The following is a 25,129-nucleotide window of genomic DNA, read 5'->3' on the forward strand; positions in this document are numbered from 1 at the left end:
TTAGACAGATTTCTGATTGACAAGGGTGGGGATGGGGGGGCAGACAGGAAACTGGAGTTGAAATCACAAACACATCAGCCATAATCTCACTGAGTGGCGGAGTGGGCTTGAGTGGCCGACTCCTATTTCTTATGATCTTGGGAGATAAGGAGCTAGGAGAGAAACAGAGCAATAGGAGGTGCTCGGAAGGGCGGTGTTTGCTCACAACACACTGTGTTTGGACAATGCACCTCCCCCCATTTTAATGCTTCTGATACATCTTCCAATTCCCTTATTGAGGAGACCCTCCCACTGTGGCTGCAGGAACATTGACCATGTTTGTCTTCAGCCCTTCCACTCCCTCCCAGAACTACAAGAGATCTCCCATGTTCTTCCCCTCCACCCCAACCCTCTATACTTATTGGACCATCGTCCGCCATTTCCAACAGCTCCAGCATCTTCCCCTGCTGGTATTCCAAAGAGACCTGTCCCTTCACAACACCCTGCTCCAATCCTCCCCTCTAACATCCCGTCCCCTGCAGGAGCAAGAGATGTCACATCTGCCCTTTCACCTCCTCCCCTCTCACCGCCCAAGACAGTGCTTCTGCTTCCCAAGTGAAAGAACCATTTACTCTGCACGCCTTTCAATCTAATCCACTGTGCGCGCTGTCCACAATGTGGTCTCAAGTTTGGGAAACACAAACATAGGCTGGGTGAGCCACTTTGTAGTTCCTCCCCAGTCCGCAGGCCCAACAATGATCTTCCAGCCAGTGCTCATTTTAACTCCATACCTCGCTGCTATTCTGACATCTGTCTTCGCTCTGCTGCCCTGTTGTGAAGGCAAGCTCGAGACACAGCACCCCATCTTTTGTCTCACCATCCTTTACACAATTGTGGACTCAACACTGAGTTCAACAACATTGGGTTGTAATGCCAGCTCCCCGCGCCCCCCTGCTCTGTTCTCTATGCTGCTTCGTTCTACCCTTTTTTTCCTCACTGCTTTGGATAACAGATACCCTGCCATTCACACCTCCTCTAGACATCTTCTGTTTACTTCCCTACTCCCTTTACCCTTCCAACAGGAAACCTATTATCATTCAATCGCTCCTGCCCTCCACTCTGTCACAGACCTTCCCTGTTCTCCTCCATTCACCCCATCACTTGCCAAAACCAATGACATCTCCCAGCTCCGAGGACAGAACATGGACTTGGAACGTTAACTGTTTCTCTCTCCACAGATGCTGCCAGACAGGGCCAGTAACTCCCGCATTTTCTCACATCGTTGTGGTCGGATCGAGTATTTCGGCATCAAATTTACTCAGACACAAAGACTGAAACAAAAGTAGTGGCGTTTATTTGATGTATGCTTACAAAAAAGTATAAGTTTAAAAGTCTGAGCTGCCCAGAATGAAACTGAAACTGCAGCAGATTCAATCAGGGCTGCAGGAACAGCGACCCAGGGAGGAGCCTGAAGCACTTGGGCCTGGAGTTTGGACCCCTGGGGCCCAGAGCCTGGGGTCCAGAGCCCGGGGCTGTTGATGAGGTGAATGTTTCCTGTGAAGTGTAACCTGTGAGTGGGCAGATTAGAGCGAGGAGGGTCTCTACAGGAACAGGCGCTCAGCATCCATCCCCTCCGTCACCCCCTCATAGGAGAAAGTCTCTGTTTTCCAGCACGTTCTGCTTTCCCCTGAATCTGCCCCCTCCCAACCCAATGCACTGGGATCTCCTGCCCCTCCCACCCCCACACCTGGGGTCTCCTACCCCTCCCACCCCCACACCTGGGATCTCCTGCCCCTCCCACCCCCACACCTGGGGTCTCCTGCCCCTCCCATCCGCACACCTGGGGTCTCCTGCCCCTCCCACCCCCACACCTGGGATCTCCTGCCCCGCCCGCCCCCACACCTGGGGTCTCCTGCCCCTCCCATCCGCACACCTGGGGTCTCCTGCCCCTCCCACCCCCATGCCTGTGGTCTCCTGCCCCCTCCCATCCCAACGCACTGGGATCTCCTGCCCCTCCCATCCCCACACCTGGGGTCTCCTGCCCCTCCCATCCCAACGCACTGGGATCTCCTGCCCCTCCCACCCCCACACCTGGGGTCTCCTGTCCCCCTCCTATCCCCATGCCTGGAGTCTCCTGCCCTCCTCCCACCCGGGATCTCCTACCCCCCTCCCACCCTTATGCCTGGGGTCTCCTGCCCCCCTCCCACCCCCATGCCTGGGATCTCCTGTCCCCCTCCTACCCCCACGCCTGGAGTCTCCTGCTCCATCCCTCCACCTGGGGTCTCTGGCTCCCCTTACTCTCTCTCCAGAGGCAGACCACTCCTGGGGCCCCTTCCCCTCTCTGCTTCCTGATTCTCTGGCTCCCACACTGCCTTGATACCCAGCCCATGTATCCGCTTCTCCCTGGGTCTCCATCCTTTCCCTCCCCTATCGCAATCATTCCTCAGTCCCAATCCCCACCCTCACTTCACTCTCACTCCACTCTGGTCCACTTTATGATCCTCACCCCCCCTACTCTTACCCTGCCCTTTGACCCCTGCCCCCTCAGCCTCCAGTTACCTGACCACATTCCCTCTATCCGCCCAAAACCCAGTCCCCCCGCCCCCCTCAGTCCCTCTGCCTGGTTCCCCTCAGCTTCCATGACTCTCCACTTCGCCTCACCCAGTTCCCCTTTGACCCTCCTCACTCTGTTCGCCAGTCTCTCCAACCAAGGCCGTCATTGGCCTTGGTTGGACCCCTTTCCTGGTCCCACCCCCGTGATCCCACCTGATTCTCCCCCCCCCCCCACAATTGTCTCCCTTCCCGCTGCCTGGTCTCCACCTCCCCCAAGCCTCCCCTCTCCCTGCACCCCCACCTGATCTCCCCCATTCTGTGGTTCCCCCCCCACCGCCACCCCCCCACCCCGGTCACATGGACATGCTGGTCAGGTTGTCGTGACTCAAACCTCCTTTGCGTGAGTTGTTTGTCCCGTGTCCGGAGTTGCAATATTCCTGGAGGTTGTGCCTCAGGGTGACCAGCGCTGAGCCCAGACAGGCCCGGTTGGGGGCCAGGACCCCGCCAGGCAGCTGGAACATCACCGTGGCCACAGCGGCCATGCCATCGTCGGTGGGTTCCAGCGTGATGGGCCCCACCTTGAAGTTTGGGTAGGAGCAGCTGAGCAGCTGGGGCAGGAAGGGCTCCGAGCGGCGGGGGTGAGGGTGAGGGGTGGGCTCTGGCGGGTACACCTTTAACCGGGGCATCAGCCTGTGGCGGAGCGGGAGGAAGACCAGCTCCGTGTCAGGCTGGAAGTACACGGCCAGCTTGGCGAAGGGGCGGCTGGCCATCTTGTTCATCTCCTGGATGTGCCGGTGGTGTTCCCGGCGGAAGTCGACAAACTGCTTGATCTTCCAGAGCAGCACGCAGACCGAGAGGAAGAGGAAGAAGCAGGAGAAGAAGACGCTGAAGAAGACAAAGAGGTCGATGTGGGCCTGGTCCTGGCGGAAGAAGAGGAGGCCCTGGGACTCGCCGCCGCTGCCGTTCCCCACTCCCAGCAGCACCATGAAGAAGCGCTGGGTCTTCAGTGTGTGCAGCTCGTATGGGTAGGTGATGACCAGGCGCTCCCTCACCGCCTTCACCACCAGGATGGTGTGCTGGCTGCCGATGGTGATGTAGGTGGTCAGCCCCTCGGCCCTCTCCTCCCGCACCCTCTCCTCAGCCGGAGCCTCGGCCAGCGGCGCGCTCACGTTCAGTGCCCGCCGGCGCCTCAGCAGCTCGGGGCTGGGGGTGTCGCGCCGGGAATCGGGGTCGCCCACCTGCACGGTGTGCAGCCCGGTGGCCGGGTCCACGCTGACGGTGAAGGAGGAGTGAGAGTTGGAGATGTAGACATCCACGCCGCCGAAGGTCACATCGATGGTGATGCGGATATCCACGTTGGTGAACTTGGGCTGCACGGCAAACAGCACCGTGCGGCCCAGCGGCAGGTTCTTGATGTTGGGCTCGTGGTAACAGTTGTTCTGTGATGTCGGATCGAAGCAGTATTCCTGTTCCACCGTAATCTGCCGGTAACACTGCCGGCCATTCGTCGGGTTCCCCAGGAAATTCTCCTTACACCGGGCGCACTGCGGAGAGGAACAGCACCAGCTAACATCAGCTCACCGCCAAGGAAAGGAATAAGGGGGGGTTCCGCGCGGGATGGAGGGTCTGCGAGGGACTGGGGAGGGTCCGCGAGGGACTGGGGAGGGTCCGCGAGGGACCGGGGAGGGGTTCGCGAGGGACTGGAGGGGGGGTCAGCGAGGGACTGGAGGGGGGGTCAGCGAGGGACTGGGGGGGGGGGTTCGCGAGGGACTGGAGGGGGGGGTCCGCGAGGGACTGGGGGGGGGGGTTCAGCGAGGGAAGGGGGTGCCGCGAGGGACCGGGGGGGGGTGCCTCGAGGGACCGGGGGGGGGGTGTCGTGAGGGACCGGGGGGGGTGCCGCGAGGGACCGGGGTGGGGGGACTGAGGCCGCAAGGGAATGGGGGGGGGGGGCGGAGGGCTGGCGCCGTGAGGGACCGGGGTGGGGGTGCTGCGAGGGGCGGGGCCAAGGCGCTCACCTGGTATTTATAACAGTCCTTCTTATCAGTTTGAGCTGTGGGACAGCTGGTCTCAGTGTTATTCTGACATTGGCACTCGGTCCCATCTGTTGTTCGACATCTGTCCCAGTGCCCGTTACACTGGCATCTGCAACACAGCAGAGGGTATCATTGTCGGCTAAGTGGGAGGGGCCCGCGGGGGTAGTCGGGGTTCCGCAGGGGAGGTCGGGGGGAGGTCGGGGGCGGCCGAGAGGAGGGGCGGAGAGGGCGGGCGAGGGGCGGAGAGGGCGGGCGAGGGGCGGAGAGGGCGGGCGAGGGGCGGAGAGGGCGGGCGAGGGGCGGAGAGGGCGGGCGAGGGGCGGAGAGGGCGGGCGAGGGGCGGAGAGGGCGGGCGAGGGGCGGAGAGGGCGGGCGAGGGGCGGAGAGGGCGGGCGAGGGGCGGAGAGGGCGGGCGAGGGGCGGAGAGGGCGGGCGAGGGGCGGAGAGGGCGGGCGAGGGGCGGAGAGGGCGGGCGAGGGGCGGAGAGGGCGAGCGAGGGGCGGAGAGGGCGGGCGAGGGGCGGAGAGGGCGGGCGAGGGGCGGAGAGGGCGGGCGAGGGGCGGAGAGGGCGGGCGAGGGGCGGAGAGGGCGGGCGAGGGGCGGAGAGGGCGGGCGAGGGGCGGAGAGGGCGGGCGAGGGGCGGAGAGGGCGGGCGAGGGGCGGAGAGGGCGGGCGAGGGGCAGAGAGGGCGGGCGAGGGGCGGGCGAGGGGCGGAGAGGGCGGGCGAGGGGCGGAGAGGGCGGGCGAGGGGCGGAGAGGGCGGGCGAGGGGCGGAGAGGGCGGGCGAGGGGCGGAGAGGGCGGGCGAGGGGCGGAGAGGGCGGGCGAGGGGAGGAGAGGGCGGGCGAGGGGCGGAGAGGGCGGGCGAGGGGCGGAGAGGGCGGGCGAGGGGCGGAGAGGGCGGGCGAGGGGCGGAGAGGGCGGGCGAGGGGCGGAGAGGGCGGGCGAGGGGCGGAGAGGGCGGGCGAGGGGCGGAGAGGGCGGGCCAGGGGCGGAGAGGGCGGGCCAGGGGCGGAGAGGGCGGGCCAGGGGCGGAGAGGGCGGGCCAGGGGCGGAGAGGGCGGGCCAGGGGCGGAGAGGGCGGGCCAGGGGCGGAGAGGGCGGGCCAGGGGCGGAGAGGGCGGGCCAGGGGCGGAGAGGGCGGGCCAGGGGCGGAGAGGGCGGGCCAGGGACGGAGAGGGCGGGCCAGGGGCGGAGAGGGCGGGCCAGGGGCGGAGAGGGCGGGCCGGGGCGGAGGGGGCGGGCCAGGGGCGGAGAGGGCGGGCCAGGGGCGGAGAGGGCGGGCCAGGGGCGGAGAGGGCGGGCCGGGGCGGAGAGGGCGGGCCGGGGCGGAGGGGGCGGGCCAGGGGCGGAGGGGGCGGGCCAGGGGCGGAGGGGGCGGGCCAGGGGCGGAGGGGGCGGGCCAGGGGTGGAGGGGGCGGGCCAGGGGCGGAGGGGGCGGGCCAGGGGCGGAGGGGGCGGGCCAGGGGCGGAGGGGGCGGGCCAGGGGCGGAGGGGGCGGGCCAGGTGCGGAGGGGGCGGGCCAGGGGCGGAGGGGGCGGGTGAGGGGCGGAGAGGGAGGGCGAGGGGCGGAGAGAGAGGGCGAGGGGCGGAGAGAGAGGGCGAGGGGCGGAGAGAGAGGGCGAGGGGCGGAGAGAGAGGGCGAGGGGCGGAGAGAGAGGGCGAGGGGCGGAGAGAGAGGGCGAGGGGCGGAGAGAGAGGGCGAGGGGCGGAGAGAGAGGGCGAGGGGCGGAGAGAGAGGGCGAGGGGCGGAGAGAGAGGGCGAGGGGCGGAGAGAGAGGGCGAGGGGCGGAGAGAGAGGGCGAGGGGCGGAGAGAGAGGGCGAGGGGCGGAGAGAGAGGGCGAGGGGCGGAGAGAGAGGGCGAGGGGCGGAGAGAGAGGGCGAGGGGCGGAGAGAGAGGGCGAGGGGCGGAGAGAGAGGGCGAGGGGCGGAGAGAGAGGGCGAGGGGCGGAGAGAGAGGGCGAGGGGCGGAGAGAGAGGGCGAGGGGCGGAGAGAGAGGGCGAGGGGCGGAGAGAGAGGGCGAGGGGCGGAGAGAGAGGGCGAGGGGCGGAGAGAGAGGGCGAGGGGCGGAGAGAGAGGGCGAGGGGCGGAGAGAGAGGGCGAGGGGCGGAGAGAGAGGGCGAGGGGCGGAGAGAGAGGGCGAGGGGCGGAGAGAGAGGGCGAGGGGCGGAGAGAGAGGGCGAGGGGCGGAGAGAGAGGGCGAGGGGCGGAGAGAGAGGGCGAGGGGCGGAGAGAGAGGGCGAGGGGCGGAGAGAGAGGGCGAGGGGCGGAGAGAGAGGGCGAGGGGCGGAGAGAGAGGGCGAGGGGCGGAGAGAGAGGGCGAGGGGCGGAGAGAGAGGGCGAGGGGCGGAGAGAGAAGGCGAGGGGCGGAGAGAGAGGGCGAGGGGCGTAGAGAGAGGGCGAGGGGCGGAGAGAGAGGGCGAGGGGCAGAGAGAGAGGGCGAGGGGCAGAGAGAGAGGGCGAGGGGCGGAGAGAGAGGGCGAGGGGCGTAGAGAGAGGGCGAGGGGCGGAGAGAGAGGGCGAGGGACGGAGAAAGAGGGCGAGGGGCGGAGAAAGAGGGCGAGGGGCAGAGGAAGAGAGCGAGGGGTGGAGAGAGAGGGCGAGGGGAGGAGAGGGCGAGGGGAGGAGAGGGAGGGCGAGGGGAGGAGTGAGAGGGTGAGGGGAGGAGAGAGAGGGCGAGGGGAGGAGTGAGAGGGCGAGGGGAGGAGTGAGAGGGCGAGAGGAGGAGTGAGAGGGCGAGGGGAGGAGTGAGAGGGCGAGGGGAGGAGTGAGAGGGCGAGGGGAGGAGAGAAAGACAGGCAGGGAGTGAAGAACGCTGGTGTGAGAGCGCTGAACTATTGGCGTGAGGGTTGGGGTTATGGTGTGGGGTGTCTTTGGGGTTACAGCGCTGGGTGGTTGGGGCTCCGGTGCGGGGTGGTTGGGGATACGGCGCGGGGTGGTTGGGGATACGGCGCGGGGTGGTTGGGGCTACGGGGCTGGGATGCTTGGAGTTTCGGTTCCGGGTGGTTGGAGTTTCGGTGCGGGTTGGTTGGGGTTACGGTGCGGGGGTGGTAGGGGTTTCGGTGCGGGGGTGGTTGGAGTTTCGGTGTGGGGGTGGCTGGAGTTTTGGTGCGGGGGTGGTTGGGGTTTCGGTGCGGGGGTGGTTGGGGTTACGGTGCGGGGTGGTTGGGGTTATGGTGCGGGGGTGGTTGGGGTTTCGGTGCGGGGTGGTTGGAGTTTCGGTGCGGGGGTGGTTGGAGTTTCGGTGCGGGGGTGGTTGGAGTTTCGGTGCGGGGGTGGTTAGGGTTTCGGTGCGGGGGTGGTTGGTGTTACGGTGCGGGGGTGGTTGGGGTTATGGTGCGGGGGTGGTTGGGGTTACGGTGCGGGGTGGTTGGAGTTTCGGTGCGGGGGTGGTTGGAGTTTCGGTGCGGGGGTGGTTGGAGTTTCGGTGCGGGGGTGGTTGGGGTTACGGCGCGGGAGTGGTTGGGGTTATGGCGCGGGGGTGGTTGGGGTTACGGTGCGGGGTGGTTGGAGTTTCGGTGCGGGGGTGGTTGGAGGTTCGGTGCGGGGGTGGTTGGGGTTACGGTGCGGGGTGGTTGGAGTTTCGGTGCGGGGGTGGTTGGGGTTACGGTGCGGGGGTGGTTGGGGTTACGGTGCGGGGTGGTTGGGGTTACAGTGCGGGGGTGGTTGGGGTTACGGTGCGGGGGTGGTTGGGGTTACGGTGCGGGGGTGGTTGGGGTTACGGTGCGGGGGTGGTTGGGGTTACGGTGGGGTAGTTGGGGTTACGGTGCGGGGTGGTTGGGGTTACGGTGGGGTAGTTGAGGTTTCGGTGCGGGGTGGTTGGGGTTTCGGTGCGGGGTGGTTGGGGTTACGGTGGGGTAGTTGGGGTTACGGTGCGGGGTGGTTAGGGTTACGGTGGGGTAGTTGGGGTTACGGTGCGGGGTGGTTGGGGTTACGGTGCGGGGTGGTTGGGGTTTCGGTGCGGGGTGGTTGGGGTTATGGTGCGGAGTGGTTGGGGTTATGGTGCGGGGTGATTGGAGTTTCGGTGCGGGGTGGTTGGGGTTTCGGTGCGGGGTGGTTGGGGTTATGGTGCGGAGTGGTTGGAGTTTCGGTGCGGGGGTGGTTGGGGTTACGGTGCGGGGTGGTTGGAGTTTCGGTGCGGGGTGGTTGGGGTTACGGTGCGGGGGTGGTTGGGGTTACGGTGCGGGGGTGGTTGGGGTTACGGTGGGGTAGTTGGGGTTACGGTGCGGGGTGGTTGGGGTTTCGGTACGGGGTGGTTGGGGTTATGGTGCGGGGGTGATTGGGGTTACGGTGGGGTAGTTGGGGTTACGGTGCGGGGTGGTTGGGGTTATGGTGTGGGGGTGGTTGGGGTTATGGTGCGGGGGTGGTTGGGGTTATGGTGCGGGGTGGTTGGGGTTATGGTGCGGGGTGGTTGGAGTTTCGGTGCGGGGGTGGTTGGGGTTATGGTGCGGGGTGGTTGGAGTTTCGGTGCGGGGTGGTTGGGGTTACGGTGCGGGGGTGGTTGGGGTTACGGTGCGGGGTGGTTGGAGTTTCGGTGCGGGGGTGGTTGGGGTTTCGGTGCGGGGGTGGTTGGGGTTACGGTGCGGGGGTGGTTGGGGTTATGGTGCGGGGGTGGTTGGGGTTACGGTGCGGGGTGGTTGGAGTTTCGGTGCGGGGGTGGTTGGAGTTTCGGTGCGGGGGTGGTTGGAGTTTCGGTGCGGGGGTGGTTGGGGTTACGGCGCGGGGATGGTTGGGGTTATGGCGCGGGGGTGGTTGGGGTTACGGTGCGGGGTGGTTGGGGTTTCGGTGCGGGGGTGGTTGGAGTTTCGGTGCGGGGGTGGTTGGGGTTACGGTGTGGGGTGGTTGGAGTTTCGGTGCGGGGGTGGTTGGGGTTTCGGTGCGGGGGTGGTTGGGGTTACGGTGCGGGGTGGTTGGGGTTACGGTGCGGGGGTGGTTGGGGTTACGGTGCGGGGGTGGTTGGGGTTACGGTGCGGGGGTGGTTGGGGTTACGGTGCGGGGGTGGTTGGGGTTACAGTGCGGGGGTGGTTGGGGTTACGGTGCGGGATGGTTGGGGTTACGGTGCGGGGTGGTTGGGGTTACGGTGGGGTAGTTGAGGTTTCGGTGCGGGGTGGTTGGGGTTACGGTGGGGTAGTTGGGGTTAAGGTGCGGGGTGGTTAGGGTTACGGTGGGGTAGTTGGGGTTACGGTGCGGGGTGGTTGGGGTTACGGTGCGGGTTGGTTGGGGTTACGGTGCGGGGTGGTTGGGGTTATGGTGCGGAGTGGTTGGGGTTATGGTGCGGGGCGGTTGGAGTTTCGGTGCGAGGTGGTTGGGGTTTCGGTGCGGGGTGGTTGGGGTTATGGTGCGGAGTGGTTGGAGTTTCGGTGCGGGGGTGGTTGGGGTTACGGTGCGGGGGTGGTTGGGGTTACGGTGCGGGGTGGTTGGAGTTTCGGTGCGGGGTGGTTGGGGTTACGGTGCGGGGGTGGTTGGGGTTACGGTGCGGGGGTGGTTGGGGTAATGGTGCGGGGGTGATTGGGGTTACGGTGGGGTAGTTGGGGTTACGGTGCGAGGTGGTTGGGGTTATGGTGCGGGGGTGGTTGGGGTTACGGTGGGGTAGTTGGGGTTACGGTGCGGGGTGGTTGGGGTTTCGGTGCGGGGTGGTTGGGGTTATGGTGCGGGGTGGTTGGGGTTATGGTGCGGGGTGGTTGGGGTTATGGTGCGGGGTGGTTGGAGTTTCGGTGCGGGGGTGGTTGGGGTTATGGTGCGGGGTGGTTGGGGTTATGGTGCGGGGTGGTTGGAGTTTCGGTGCGGGGGTGGTTGGGGTTATGGTGCGGGGTGGTTGGAGTTTCCGTGCGGGGTGGTTGGGGTTACGGTGCGGGGGTGGTTGGGGTTACGGTGCGGGGGTGGTTGGGGTTACGGTGCGGGGTGGTTGGAGTTTCGGTGCGGGGTGGTTGGAGTTTCGGTGCGGGGTGGTTGGGGTTACGGTGCGGGGGTGGTTGGGGTTACGGTGCGGGGGTGGTTGGGGTTTCGGTACGGGGTGGTTGGGGTTATGGTGGGGTAGTTGGGGTTACGGTGCGGGATGGTTGGGGTTATGGTGCGGGGTGGTTGGGGTTATGGTGCGGGGGTGGTTGGGGTTACGGTGTGGTAGTTGGGGTTACGGTGCGGGGTGGTGGGGTTTCGGTGCGGGGTGGTTGGGGTTATGGTGCGGGGTGGTTGGGGTTATGGTGCGGGGTGGTTGGAGTTTCGGTGCGGGGGTGGTTGGGGTTATGGTGCGGGGTGGTTGGGGTTATGGTGCGGGGTGGTTGGAGTTTCGGTGCGGGGGTGGTTGGCGTTATGGTGCGGGGTGGTTGGAGCTTCGGTGCGGGGTGGTTGGGGTTACGGTGCGGGGGTGGTTGGGGTTACGGTGCGGGGTGGTTGGAGTTTCGGTGCGGGGTGGTTGGAGTTTCGGTGCGGGGTGGTTGGGGTTACGGTGCGGGGGTGGTTGGGGTTACGGTGCGGGGGTGGTTGGGGTTACGGTGCGGGGGTGGTTGGGGTTACGGCGCGGGGTGGTTTGGGTTACGGTGCGGGGGTGTTTGGGGTTACGGTGCGGGGTGGTTTGGGTTTCGGTGCGGGGGTGGTTGGGGTTTCGGTGCGGGGGTGGTTGGGGTTACGGTGCGGGGGTGGTTGGGGTTATGGTGCGGAGTGGTTGGGGTTTCGGTGCGGGGGTGGTTGGGGTTACGGTGCGGGGGTGGCTGGAGTTTCGGTGCGGGGGTGGTTGGAGTTTCAGTGCGGGGGTGGTTGGGGTTACGGCGCGGGGGTGGTTGGGGTTATGGCGCGGGGGTGGTTGGGGTTACGGTGCGGGGTGGTTGGAGTTTCGGTGCGGGGGTGGTTGGGGTTTCGGTGCGGGGGTGGTTGGGGTTACGGTGCGGGGTGGTTGGGGTTACGGTGCGGGGGTGGTTGGGGTTACGGTGCGGGGGTGGTTGGGGTTACGGTGCGGGGGTGGTTGGGGTTACGGTGCGGGGGTGGTTGGGGTTACGGTGCGGGGGTGGTTGGGGTTACGGTGCGGGGGTGGTTGGGGTTACGGTGCGGGATGGTTGGGGTTACGGTGCGGGGTGGTTGGGGTTACGGTGCGGGGTGGTTGGGGTTACGGTGGGCTAGTTGAGGTTTCGGTGCGGGGTGGTTGGGGTTTCGGTGCGGGGTGGTTGGGGTTACGGTGGGGTAGTTGGGGTTACGGTGCGGGGTGGTTGGGGTTACGGTGCGGGTTGGTTGGGGTTTCGGTGCGGGGTGGTTGGGGTTATGGTGCGGAGTGGTTGGGGTTATGGTGCGGGGTGGTTGGAGTTTCGGTGCGGGGTGGTTGGCGTTTCGGTGCGGGGTGGTTGGGGTTATGGTGCGGAGTGGTTGGAGTTTCGGTGCGGGGGTGGTTGGGGTTACGGTGCGGGGGTGGTTGGGGTTACGGTGCGGGGTGGTTGGAGTTTCGGTGCGGGGTGGTTGGGGTTACGGTGCGGGGGTGGTTGGGGTTACGGTGCGGGGGTGGTTGCGGTTCCGGTGGGGTAGTTGGGGTTACGGTGCGGGGTGGTTGGGGTTTCGGTACGGGGTGGTTGGGGTTATGGTGCGGGGGTGATTGGGGTTACGGTGGGGTAGTTGGGGTTACGGTGCGGGGTGGTTGGGGTTATGGTGCGGGGGTGGTTGGGGTTACGGTGGGGTAGTTGGGGTTACGGTGCGGGGTGGTTGGGGTTTCGGTGCGGGGTGGTTGGGGTTATGGTGCGGGGTGGTTCGGGTTATGGTGCGCGGTGGTTGGAGTTTCGGTGCGGGGGTGGTTGGGGTTATGGTGCGGGGTGGTTGGGGTTATGGTGCGGGGTGGTTGGAGTTTCGGTGCGGGGGTGGTTGGGGTTATGGTGCGGGGTGGTTGGAGTTTCGGTCCAGGGTGGTTGGGGTTACGGTGCGGGGGTGGTTGGGGTTACGGTGCGGGGTGGTTGGAGTTTCGGTGCGGGGTGGTTGGAGCTTCGGTGCGGGGTGGTTGGGGTTACGGTGCGGGGGTGGTTGGGGTTACGGTGCGGGGTGGTTGGGGTTTCGGTACGGGGTGGTTGGCGTTATGGTGCGGGGGTGATTGGGGTTACGGTGGGGTAGTTGGGGTTACGGTGCGGGGTGGTTGGGGTTATGGTGCGGGGGTGGTTGGGGTTACGGTGGGGTAGTTGGGGTTACGGTGCGGGGTGGTTGGGGTTTCGGTGCGGGGTGGTTGGGGTTATGGTGCGGGGTGGTTGGGGTTATGGTGCGGGGTGGTTGGAGTTTCGGTGCGGGGGTGGTTGGGGTTATGGTGCGGGGTGGTTGGGGTTATGGTGCGGGGTGGTTGGAGTTTCGGTGCGGGGGTGGTTGGGGTTATGGTGCGGGGTGGTTGGAGTTTCGGTGCGGGGTGGTTGGGGTTACGGTGCGGGGGTGGTTGGGGTTACGGTGCGGGGGTGGTTGGGGTTATGGTGCGGGGTCGTTGGAGTTTCGGTGCGGGGTGGTTGGAGTTTCGGTGCGGGGTGGTTGGGGTTACGGTGCGGGGGTGGTTGGGGTTACGGTGCGGGGGTGGTTGGGGTTACGGTGCGGGGGTGGTTGGGGTTACGGCGCGGGGTGGTTGCGGTTTCGGTGCGGGGTGGTTGGGGTTATGGTGCGGGGTGGTTGGGGTTATGGTGCGGAGTGGTTGGGGTTATGGTGCGGGGGTGGCTGGAGTTTCGGTGCGGGGTGGTTGGAGTTTCGGTGCGGGTGTGGTTGGAGTTTCGGTGCGGGGGTGGTTGGAGATTCGGTGCGGGGGTGGTTGGAGTTTCGGTGCGGGGTGGTTGGGGTTTCGGTGCGGGGGTGGTTGGAGTTTCGGTGCGGGGGTGGTTGGGGTTTCGGTGCGGGGGTGGTTGGGGTTTCGGTGCGGGGGTGGTTGGGGTTACGGTGCGGGGGTGGTTGGGGTTACGGTGCGGGGTGGTTTGGGTTACGGTGCGGGGGTGTTTGGGGTTACGGTGCGGGGTGGTTTGGGTTTCGGTGCGGGGGTGGTTGGGGTTTCGGTGCGGGGGTGGTTGGGGTTACGGTGCGGGGGTGGTTGGGGTTATGGTGCGGAGTGGTTGGGGTTATGGTGCGGGGGTGGTTGGGGTTACGGTGCGGGGGTGGCTGGAGTTTCGGTGCGGGGGTGGTTGGAGTTTCGGTGCGGGGGTGGTTGGGGTTACGGCGCGGGGGTGGTTGGGGTTATGGCGCGGGGGTGGTTGGGGTTACGGTGCGGGGTGGTTGGAGTTTTGGTGCGGGGGTGGTTGGGGTTTCGGTGCGGGGGTGGTTGGGGTTACGGTGCGGGGTGGTTGGGGTTACGGTGCGGGGGTGGTTGGGGTTACGGTGCGGGGGTGGTTGGGGTTACGGTGCGGGGGTGGTTGGGGTTACGGTGCGGGGGTGGTTGGGGTTACGGCGCGGGGGTGGTTGGGGTTATGGCGCGGGGGTGGTTGGGGTTACGGTGCGGGGTGGTTGGAGTTTTGGTGCGGGGGTGGTTGGGGTTACGGTGCGGGGTGGTTGGGGTTACGGTGGGCTAGTTGAGGTTTCGGTGCGGGGTGGTTGGGGTTTCGGTGCGGGGTGGTTGGGGTTACGGTGGGGTAGTTGGGGTTACGGTGCGGGGTGGTTAGGGTTACGGTGGGGTAGTTGGGGTTACGGTGCGGGGTGGTTGGGGTTACGGTGCGGGTTGGTTGGGGTTTCGGTGCGGGGTGGTTGGGGTTATGGTGCGGAGTGGTTGGGGTTATGGTGCGGGGTGGTTGGAGTTTCGGTGCGGGGTGGTTGGGGTTTCGGTGCGGGGTGGTTGGGGTTATGGTGCGGAGTGGTTGGAGTTTCGGTGCGGGGGTGGTTGGGGTTACGGTGCGGGGGTGGTTGGGGTTACGGTGCGGGGTGGTTGGAGTTTCGGTGCGGGGTGGTTGGGGTTACGGTGCGGGGGTGGTTGGGGTTACGGTGCGGGGGTGGTTGCGGTTCCGGTGGGGTAGTTGGGGTTACGGTGCGGGGTGGTTGGGGTTTCGGTACGGGGTGGTTGGGGTTATGGTGCGGGGGTGCTTGGGGTTACGGTGGGGTAGTTGGGGTTACGGTGCGGGGTGGTTGGGGTTATGGTGCGGGGGTGGTTGGGGTTACGGTGGGGTAGTTGGGGTTACGGTGCGGGGTGGTTGGGGCTTCGGTGCGGGGTGGTTGGGGTTATGGTGCGGGGTGGTTCGGGTTATGGTGCGCGGTGGTTGGAGTTTCGGTGCGGGGGTGGTTGGGGTTATGGTGCGGGGTGGTTGGGGTTCTGCTGCGGGGTGGTTGGAGTTTCGGTGCGGGGGTGGTTGGGGTTATGGTGCGGGGTGGTTGGAGTTTCGGTCCAGGGTGGTTGGGGTTACGGTGCGGGGGTGGTTGGGGTTACGGTGCGGGGTGGTTGGAGTTTCGGTGCGGGGTGGTTGGAGCTTCGGTGCGGGGTAGTTGGGGTTACGGTGCGGGGGTGGTTGGGGTTACGGTGCGGGGTCGTTGGGGTTTCGGTACGGGGTGGTTGGCGTTATGGTGCGGGGGTGATTGGGGTTACGGTGGGGTAGTTGGGGTTACGGTGCGGGGTGGTTGGGGTTATGGTGCGGGGGTGGTTGGGGTTACGGTGGGGTAGTTGGGGTTATGGTGCGGGGTGGTTGGGGTTTCGGTGCGGGGTGGTTGGGGTTATGGTGCGGGGTGGTTGGGGTTATGGTGCGGGGTGGTTGGGGTTATGGTGCGGGGTGGTTGGGGTTATGGTGCGGGGTGGTTGGGGTTATGGTGCGGGGTGGTTGGAGTTTCGGTGCGGGGGTGGTTGGGGTTATGGTGCGGGGTGGTTGGAGTTTCGGTGCGGGGTGGTTGGGGTTACGGTGCGGGGCTGGTTGGGATTATGGTGCGGGGTCGTTGGAGTTTCGGTGCGGGGTGGTTGGAGTTTCGGTGCGGGGTGGTTGGGGTTACGGTGCGGGTGTGGTTGGGGTTACGGTGCGGGGGTGGTTGGGGTTACGGTGCGGGGGTGGTTGGGGTTACGGCGCGGGGTAGTTGGGGTTACGGTGCGGGGTGGTTGGGGTTTCGGTGCGGGGTGGTTGGGGTTATGGTGCGGGGTGGTTGGGGTTATGGTGCGGAGTGGTTGGGGTTATGGTGCGGGGGTGGCTGGAGTTTCGGTGCGGGGTGGTCGGAGTTTCGGTGCGGGGGTGGTTGGAGTTTCGGTGCGGGGGTGGTTGGAGATTCGGTGCGGGGGTGGTTGGAGTTTCGGTGCGGGGGTGGTTGGGGTTTCGGTGCGGGGGTGGTTGGGGTTACGGTGCGGGGTGGTTTGGGTTACGGTGCGGGGGTGTTTGGGGTTACGGTGCGGGGTGGTTTGGGTTTCGGTGCGGGGGTGGTTGGGGTTTCGGTGCGGGGGTGGTTGGGGTTACGGTGCGGGGGTGGTTGGGGTTATGGTGCGGAGTGGTTGGGGTTATGGTGCGGGGGTGGTTGGGGTTACGGTGCGGGGGTGGTTGGGGTTACGGTGCGGGGGTGGTTGGGGTTACGGTGCGGGGGTGGTTGGGGTTACGGTGCGGGGGTGGCTGGAGTTTCGGTGCGGGGTGGTTGGAGTTTCGGTGCGGGGTGGTTGGAGTTTCGGTGCGGGGGTGGTTGGAGTTTCGGTGCGGGGGTGGTTGGGGTTTCGGTGCGGGGGTGGTTGGAGTTTCGGTGCGGGGTGGTTGGAGTTTCGGTGCGGGGGTGGCTGGAGTTTCGGTGCGGGGGTGGTTGGGGTTTCGGTGCGGGGGTGGTTGGAGTTTCGGTGCGGGGGTGGTTGGAGTTTCGGTGCGGGGGTGGTTGGAGTTTCGGTGCGGGGGTGGCTGGAGTTTCGGTGCGGGGTGGTTGGAGTTTCGGTGTGGGGTGGCTGGAGTTTCGGTGCGGGGTGGCTGGGGTTTCGGTGCGGGGGTGGTTGGAGTTTCGGTGCGGGGGTGGTTGGAGTTTCGGTGCGGGGGTGGTTGGAGTTTCGGTGCGGGGGTGGTTGGAGTTTCGGTGCGGGGGTGGTTGGGGTTACGGTGCGGAGTGGTTGGAGTTTCGGTGCGGGGGTGGTTGGAGTTTCGGTGCGGGGGTGGTTGGAGTTTCGGTGCGGGGGTGGTTGGGGTTACGGCGCGGGGGTGGTTGGGGTTATGGCGCGGGGGTGGTTGGGGTTTCGGTGCGGGGTGGTTGGAGTTTCGGTGCGGGGGTGGTGGGAGTTTCGGTGCGGGGGTGGTTGGGGTTACGGTGCGGGGTGGTTGGGGTTACGGTGCGGGGTGGTTGGGGTTACGGTGGGGTAGTTGAGGTTTCGGTGCGGGGTGGTTGGGGTTACGGTGGGGTAGTTGGGGTTAAGGTGCGGGGTGGTTAGGGTTACGGTGGGGTAGTTGGGGTTACGGTGCGGGGTGGTTGGGGTTACGGTGCGGGTTGGTTGGGGTTACGGTGCGGGGTGGTTGGGGTTATGGTGCGGAGTGGTTGGGGTTATGGTGCGGGGCGGTTGGAGTTTCGGTGCGAGGTGGTTGGGGTTTCGGTGCGGGGTGGTTGGGGTTATGGTGCGGAGTGGTTGGAGTTTCGGTGCGGGGGTGGTTGGGGTTACGGTGCGGGGGTGGTTGGGGTTACGGTGCGGGGTGGTTGGAGTTTCGGTGCGGGGTGGTTGGGGTTACGGTGCGGGGGTGGTTGGGGTTACGGTGCGGGGGTGGTTGGGGTAATGGTGCGGGGGTGATTGGGGTTACGGTGGGGTAGTTGGGGTTACGGTGCGAGGTGGTTGGGGTTATGGTGCGGGGGTGGTTGGGGTTACGGTGGGGTAGTTGGGGTTACGGTGCGGGGTGGTTGGGGTTTCGGTGCGGGGTGGTTGGGGTTATGGTGCGGGGTGGTTGGGGTTATGGTGCGGGGTGGTTGGGGTTATGGTGCGGGGTGGTTGGAGTTTCGGTGCGGGGGTGGTTGGGGTTATGGTGCGGGGTGGTTGGGGTTATGGTGCGGGGTGGTTGGAGTTTCGGTGCGGGGGTGGTTGGGGTTATGGTGCGGGGTGGTTGGAGTTTCCGTGCGGGGTGGTTGGGGTTACGGTGCGGGGGTGGTTGGGGTTACGGTGCGGGGGTGGTTGGGGTTACGGTGCGGGGTGGTTGGAGTTTCGGTGCGGGGTGGTTGGAGTTTCGGTGCGGGGTGGTTGGGGTTACGGTGCGGGGGTGGTTGGGGTTACGGTGCGGGGGTGGTTGGGGTTTCGGTACGGGGTGGTTGGGGTTATGGTGGGGTAGTTGGGGTTACGGTGCGGGATGGTTGGGGTTATGGTGCGGGGTGGTTGGGGTTATGGTGCGGGGGTGGTTGGGGTTACGGTGGGGTAGTTGGGGTTACGGTGCGGGGTGGTGGGGTTTCGGTGCGGGGTGGTTGGGGTTATGGTGCGGGGTGGTTGGGGTTATGGTGCGGGGTGGTTGGAGTTTCGGTGCGGGGGTGGTTGGGGTTATGGTGCGGGGTGGTTGGGGTTATGGTGCGGGGTGGTTGGAGTTTCGGTGCGGGGGTGGTTGGCGTTATGGTGCGGGGTGGTTGGAGCTTCGGTGCGGGGTGGTTGGGGTTACGGTGCGGGGGTGGTTGGGGTTACGGTGCGGGGTGGTTGGAGTTTCGGTGCGGGGTGGTTGGAGTTTCGGTGCGGGGTGGTTGGGGTTACGGTGCGGGGGTGGTTGGGGTTACGGTGCGGGGGTGGTTGGGGTTACGGTGCGGGGGTGGTTGGGGTTACGGCGCGGGGTGGTTTGGGTTACGGTGCGGGGGTGTTTGGGGTTACGGTGCGGGGTGGTTTGGGTTTCGGTGCGGGGGTGGTTGGGGTTTCGGTGCGGGGGTGGTTGGGGTTACGGTGCGGGGGTGGTTGGGGTTATGGTGCGGAGTGGTTGGGGTTTCGGTGCGGGGGTGGTTGGGGTTACGGTGCGGGGGTGGCTGGAGTTTCGGTGCGGGGGTGGTTGGAGTTTCAGTGCGGGGGTGGTTGGGGTTACGGCGCGGGGGTGGTTGGGGTTATGGCGCGGGGGTGGTTGGGGTTACGGTGCGGGGTGGTTGGAGTTTCGGTGCGGGGGTGGTTGGGGTTTCGGTGCGGGGGTGGTTGGGGTTACGGTGCGGGGTGGTTGGGGTTACGGTGCGGGGGTGGTTGGGGTTACGGTGCGGGGGTGGTTGGGGTTACGGTGCGGGGGTGGTTGGGGTTACGGTGCGGGGGTGGTTGGGGTTACGGTGCGGGGGTGGTTGGGGTTACGGTGCGGGGGTGGTTGGGGTTACGGTGCGGGATGGTTGGGGTTACGGTGCGGGGTGGTTGGGGTTACGGTGCGGGGTGGTTGGGGTTACGGTGGGCTAGTTGAGGTTTCGGTGCGGGGTGGTTGGGGTTTCGGTGCGGGGTGGTTGGGGTTACGGTGGGGTAGTTGGGGTTACGGTGCGGGGTGGTTGGGGTTACGGTGCGGGTTGGTTGGGGTTTCGGTGCGGGGTGGTTGGGGTTATGGTGCGGAGTGGTTGGGGTTATGGTGCGGGGTGGTTGGAGTTTCGGTGCGGGGTGGTTGGCGTTTCGGTGCGGGGTGGTTGGGGTTATGGTGCGGAGTGGTTGGAGTTTCGGTGCGGGGGTGGTTGGGGTTACGGTGCGGGGGTGGTTGGGGTTACGGTGCGGGGTGGTTGGAGTTTCGGTGCGGGGTGGTTGGGGTTACGGTGCGGGGGTGGTTGGGGTTACGGTGCGGGGGTGGTTGCGGTTCCGGTGGGGTAGTTGGGGTTACGGTGCGGGGTGGTTGGGGTTTCGGTACGGGGTGGTTGGGGTTATGGTGCGGGGGTGATTGGGGTTACGGTGGGGTAGTTGGGGTTACGGTGCGGGGTGGTTGGGGTTATGGTGCGGGGGTGGTTGGGGTTACGGTGGGGTAGTTGGGGTTACGGTGCGGGGTGGTTGGGGTTTCGGTGCGGGGTGGTTGGGGTTATGGTGCGGGGTGGTTCGGGTTATGGTGCGCGGTGGTTGGAGTTTCGGTGCGGGGGTGGTTGGGGTTATGGTGCGGGGTGGTTGGGGTTATGGTGCGGGGTGGTTGGAGTTTCGGTGCGGGGGTGGTTGGGGTTATGGTGCGGGGTGGTTGGAGTTTCGGTCCAGGGTGGTTGGGGTTACGGTGCGGGGGTGGTTGGGGTTACGGTGCGGGGTGGTTGGAGTTTCGGTGCGGGGTGGTTGGAGCTTCGGTGCGGGGTGGTTGGGGTTACGGTGCGGGGGTGGTTGGGGTTACGGTGCGGGGTGGTTGGGGTTTCGGTACGGGGTGGTTGGCGTTATGGTGCGGGGGTGATTGGGGTTACGGTGGGGTAGTTGGGGTTACGGTGCGGGGTGGTTGGGGTTATGGTGCGGGGGTGGTTGGGGTTACGGTGGGGTAGTTGGGGTTACGGTGCGGGGTGGTTGGGGTTTCGGTGCGGGGTGGTTGGGGTTATGGTGCGGGGTGGTTGGGGTTATGGTGCGGGGTGGTTGGAGTTTCGGTGCGGGGGTGGTTGGGGTTATGGTGCGGGGTGGTTGGGGTTATGGTGCGGGGTGGTTGGAGTTTCGGTGCGGGGGTGGTTGGGGTTATGGTGCGGGGTGGTTGGAGTTTCGGTGCGGGGTGGTTGGGGTTACGGTGCGGGGTGGTTGGGGTTACGGTGCGGGGGTGGTTGGGGTTACGGTGCGGGGGTGGTTGGGGTTATGGTGCGGGGTCGTTGGAGTTTCGGTGCGGGGTGGTTGGAGTTTCGGTGCGGGGTGGTTGGGGTTACGGTGCGGGGGTGGTTGGGGTTACGGTGCGGGGGTGGTTGGGGTTACGGTGCGGGGGTGGTTGGGGTTACGGCGCGGGGTGGTTGCGGTTTCGGTGCGGGGTGGTTGGGGTTATGGTGCGGGGTGGTTGGGGTTATGGTGCGGAGTGGTTGGGGTTATGGTGCGGGGGTGGCTGGAGTTTCGGTGCGGGGTGGTTGGAGTTTCGGTGCGGGTGTGGTTGGAGTTTCGGTGCGGGGGTGGTTGGAGATTCGGTGCGGGGGTGGTTGGAGTTTCGGTGCGGGGTGGTTGGGGTTTCGGTGCGGGGGTGGTTGGAGTTTCGGTGCGGGGGTGGTTGGGGTTTCGGTGCGGGGGTGGTTGGGGTTTCGGTGCGGGGGTGGTTGGGGTTACGGTGCGGGGGTGGTTGGGGTTACGGTGCGGGGTGGTTTGGGTTACGGTGCGGGGGTGTTTGGGGTTACGGTGCGGGGTGGTTTGGGTTTCGGTGCGGGGGTGGTTGGGGTTTCGGTGCGGGGGTGGTTGGGGTTACGGTGCGGGGGTGGTTGGGGTTATGGTGCGGAGTGGTTGGGGTTATGGTGCGGGGGTGGTTGGGGTTACGGTGCGGGGGTGGCTGGAGTTTCGGTGCGGGGGTGGTTGGAGTTTCGGTGCGGGGGTGGTTGGGGTTACGGCGCGGGGGTGGTTGGGGTTATGGCGCGGGGGTGGTTGGGGTTACGGTGCGGGGTGGTTGGAGTTTTGGTGCGGGGGTGGTTGGGGTTTCGGTGCGGGGGTGGTTGGGGTTACGGTGCGGGGTGGTTGGGGTTACGGTGCGGGGGTGGTTGGGGTTACGGTGCGGGGGTGGTTGGGGTTACGGTGCGGGGGTGGTTGGGGTTACGGTGCGGGGGTGGTTGGGGTTACGGCGCGGGGGTGGTTGGGGTTATGGCGCGGGGGTGGTTGGGGTTACGGTGCGGGGTGGTTGGAGTTTTGGTGCGGGGGTGGTTGGGGTTACGGTGCGGGGTGGTTGGGGTTACGGTGGGCTAGTTGAGGTTTCGGTGCGGGGTGGTTGGGGTTTCGGTGCGGGGTGGTTGGGGTTACGGTGGGGTAGTTGGGGTTACGGTGCGGGGTGGTTAGGGTTACGGTGGGGTAGTTGGGGTTACGGTGCGGGGTGGTTGGGGTTACGGTGCGGGTTGGTTGGGGTTTCGGTGCGGGGTGGTTGGGGTTATGGTGCGGAGTGGTTGGGGTTATGGTGCGGGGTGGTTGGAGTTTCGGTGCGGGGTGGTTGGGGTTTCGGTGCGGGGTGGTTGGGGTTATGGTGCGGAGTGGTTGGAGTTTCGGTGCGGGGGTGGTTGGGGTTACGGTGCGGGGGTGGTTGGGGTTACGGTGCGGGGTGGTTGGAGTTTCGGTGCGGGGTGGTTGGGGTTACGGTGCGGGGGTGGTTGGGGTTACGGTGCGGGGGTGGTTGCGGTTCCGGTGGGGTAGTTGGGGTTACGGTGCGGGGTGGTTGGGGTTTCGGTACGGGGTGGTTGGGGTTATGGTGCGGGGGTGCTTGGGGTTACGGTGGGGTAGTTGGGGTTACGGTGCGGGGTGGTTGGGGTTATGGTGCGGGGGTGGTTGGGGTTACGGTGGGGTAGTTGGGGTTACGGTGCGGGGTGGTTGGGGCTTCGGTGCGGGGTGGTTGGGGTTATGGTGCGGGGTGGTTCGGGTTATGGTGCGCGGTGGTTGGAGTTTCGGTGCGGGGGTGGTTGGGGTTATGGTGCGGGGTGGTTGGGGTTCTGGTGCGGGGTGGTTGGAGTTTCGGTGCGGGGGTGGTTGGGGTTATGGTGCGGGGTGGTTGGAGTTTCGGTCCAGGGTGGTTGGGGTTACGGTGCGGGGGTGGTTGGGGTTACGGTGTGGGGTGGTTGGAGTTTCGGTGCGGGGTGGTTGGAGCTTCGGTGCGGGGTAGTTGGGGTTACGGTGCGGGGGTGGTTGGGGTTACGGTGCGGGGTCGTTGGGGTTTCGGTACGGGGTGGTTGGCGTTATGGTGCGGGGGTGATTGGGGTTACGGTGGGGTAGTTGGGGTTACGGTGCGGGGTGGTTGGGGTTATGGTGCGGGGGTGGTTGGGGTTACGGTGGGGTAGTTGGGGTTATGGTGCGGGGTGGTTGGGGTTTCGGTGCGGGGTGGTTGGGGTTATGGTGCGGGGTGGTTGGGGTTATGGTGCGGGGTGGTTGGGGTTATGGTGCGGGGTGGTTGGGGTTATGGTGCGGGGTGGTTGGGGTTATGGTGCGGGGTGGTTGGAGTTTCGGTGCGGGGGTGGTTGGGGTTATGGTGCGGGGTGGTTGGAGTTTCGGTGCGGGGTGGTTGGGGTTACGGTGCGGGGCTGGTTGGGATTATGGTGCGGGGTCGTTGGAGTTTCGGTGCGGGGTGGTTGGAGTTTCGGTGCGGGGTGGTTGGGGTTACGGTGCGGGTGTGGTTGGGGTTACGGTGCGGGGGTGGTTGGGGTTACGGTGCGGGGGTGGTTGGGGTTACGGCGCGGGGTAGTTGGGGTTACGGTGCGGGGTGGTTGGGGTTTCGGTGCGGGGTGGTTGGGGTTATGGTGCGGGGTGGTTGGGGTTATGGTGCGGAGTGGTTGGGGTTATGGTGCGGGGGTGGCTGGAGTTTCGGTGCGGGGTGGTCGGAGTTTCGGTGCGGGGGTGGTTGGAGTTTCGGTGCGGGGGTGGTTGGAGATTCGGTGCGGGGGTGGTTGGAGTTTCGGTGCGGGGGTGGTTGGGGTTTCGGTGCGGGGGTGGTTGGGGTTACGGTGCGGGGTGGTTTGGGTTACGGTGCGGGGGTGTTTGGGGTTACGGTGCGGGGTGGTTTGGGTTTCGGTGCGGGGGTGGTTGGGGTTTCGGTGCGGGGGTGGTTGGGGTTACGGTGCGGGGGTGGTTGGGGTTATGGTGCGGAGTGGTTGGGGTTACGGTGCGGGGGTGGTTGGGGTTACGGTGCGGGGGTGGTTGGGGTTACGGTGCGGGGGTGGCTGGAGTTTCGGTGCGGGGTGGTTGGAGTTTCGGTGCGGGGTGGTTGGAGTTTCGGTGCGGGGGTGGTTGGAGTTTCGGTGCGAGGGTGGTTGGGGTTTCGGTGCGGGGGTGGTTGGAGTTTCGGTGCGGGGTGGTTGGAGTTTCGGTGCGGGGGTGGCTGGAGTTTCGGTGCGGGGGTGGTTGGGGTTTCGGTGCGGGGGTGGTTGGAGTTTCGGTGCGGGGGTGGTTGGAGTTTCGGTGCGGGGGTGGTTGGAGTTTCGGTGCGGGGGTGGCTGGAGTTTCGGTGCGGGGTGGTTGGAGTTTCGGTGTGGGGTGGCTGGAGTTTCGGTGCGGGGTGGCTGGGGTTTCGGTGCGGGGGTGGTTGGAGTTTCGGTGCGGGGGTGGTTGGAGTTTCGGTGCGGGGGTGGTTGGAGTTTCGGTGCGGGGGTGGTTGGAGTTTCGGTGCGGGGGTGGTTGGGGTTACGGTGCGGAGTGGTTGGAGTTTCGGTGCGGGGGTGGTTGGAGTTTCGGTGCGGGGGTGGTTGGAGTTTCGGTGCGGGGGTGGTTGGGGTTACGGCGCGGGGGTGGTTGGGGTTATGGCGCGGGGGTGGTTGGGGTTTCGGTGCGGGGTGGTTGGAGTTTCGGTGCGGGGGTGGTGGGAGTTTCGGTGCGGGGGTGGTTGGGGTTACGGTGCGGGGTGGTTGGAGGTTCGGTGCGGGGGTGGTTGGGGTTTCGGTGCGGGGGTAGTTGGGGTTACGGTGCGGGGTGGTTGGGGTTACGGTGCGGGGGTGGTTGGGGTTACGGTGCGGGGGTGGTTGGGGTTACGGTGCGGGGGTGGTTGGGGTTACGGTGCGGGGTGGTTGGGGTTACGGTGCGGGGGTGGTTGGGGTTACGGTGGGGTAGTTGGGGTTACGGTGCGGGGTGGTTGGGGTTACGGTGGGGTAGTTGAGGTTTCGGTGCGGGGTGTTTGGGGTTTCGGTGCGGGGTGGTTGGGGTTTCGGTGCGGTGTGGTTGGGGTTACGGTGGGGTAGTTGGGGTTACGGTGCGGGGTGGTTAGGGTTACGGTGGGGTAGTTGGAGTTACGGTGCGGTGTGGTTGGGGTTACGGTGCGGGGTGGTTGGGGTTTCGGTGCGGGGTGGTTGGGGTTATGGTGCGGAGTGGTTGGGGTTATGGTGCGGGGTGGTTGGAGTTTCGGTGCGGGGTGGTTGGGGTTTCGGTGCGGGGTGGTTGGGGTTATGGTGCGGAGTGGTTGGAGTTTCGGTGCGGGGGTGGTTGGGGTTACGGTGCGGGGGTGGTTGGGGTTACGGTGCGGGGTGGTTGGAGTTACGGTGGGGTAGTTTGGGTTACGGTGCGGGGTGGTTGGGGTTTCGGTACGGGGTGGTTGGGGTTATGGTGCGGAGTGGTTGGGGTTATGGTGCGGGGTGGTTGGAGTTTCGGTGCGGGGTGGTTGGGGTTTCGGTGCGGGGTGGTTGGGGTTATGGTGCGGAGTGGTTGGAGTTTCGGTGCGGGGGTGGTTGGGGTTACGGTGCGGGGGTGGTTGGGGTTACGGTGCGGGGGTGGTTGGGGTTACGGTGGGGTAGTTTGGGTTACGGTGCGGGGTGGTTGGGGTTTCGGTACGGGGTGGTTGGGGTTATGGTGCGGGGGTAATTGGGGTTACGGTGGGGTAGTTGGGGTTACGGTGCGGGGTGGTTGGGGTTTCGGTGCGGGGTGGTTGGGGTTTCGGTGCGGGGTGGTTGGGGTTTCGGTGCGGGGTGGTTGGGGTTACGGTGGGGTAGTTGGGGTTACGGTGCGGGGTGGTTAGGGTTACGGTGGGGTAGTTGGAGTTACGGTGCGGTGTGGTTGGGGTTACGGTGCGGGGTGGTTGGAGTTTCGGTGCGGGGTGGTTGGGGTTTCGGTGCGGGGTGGTTGGGGTTATGGTGCGGAGTGGTTGGAGTTTCGGTGCGGGGGTGGTTGGGGTTACGGTGCGGGGGTGGTTGG

General features: G+C 66.2%; 1 protein-coding gene across 1 annotated transcript in view; it reads right to left on the reverse strand.

The window, feature by feature from the left end:
* Window positions 1-2,877: 2,877 nt before the first annotated feature.
* LOC144485965 (multiple epidermal growth factor-like domains protein 8) overlaps window positions 2,878-25,129 on the reverse strand; it is a gene marked incomplete at its 5' end in the record, with an annotated part of 41,375 nt that continues 19,123 nt past the window's right edge. The window contains 2 exons of the mRNA XM_078204039.1: window positions 2,878-4,076; window positions 4,548-4,674. Coding sequence (XP_078060165.1) covers window positions 2,886-4,076; window positions 4,548-4,674 — 1,318 coding nt within the window. The remainder of the gene's footprint in view (window positions 4,077-4,547; window positions 4,675-25,129) is intronic.

This window comes from Mustelus asterias, unplaced genomic scaffold (assembly GCF_964213995.1).
Source record: "Mustelus asterias unplaced genomic scaffold, sMusAst1.hap1.1 HAP1_SCAFFOLD_255, whole genome shotgun sequence".
Lineage (NCBI taxonomy): Eukaryota > Metazoa > Chordata > Chondrichthyes > Carcharhiniformes > Triakidae > Mustelus > Mustelus asterias.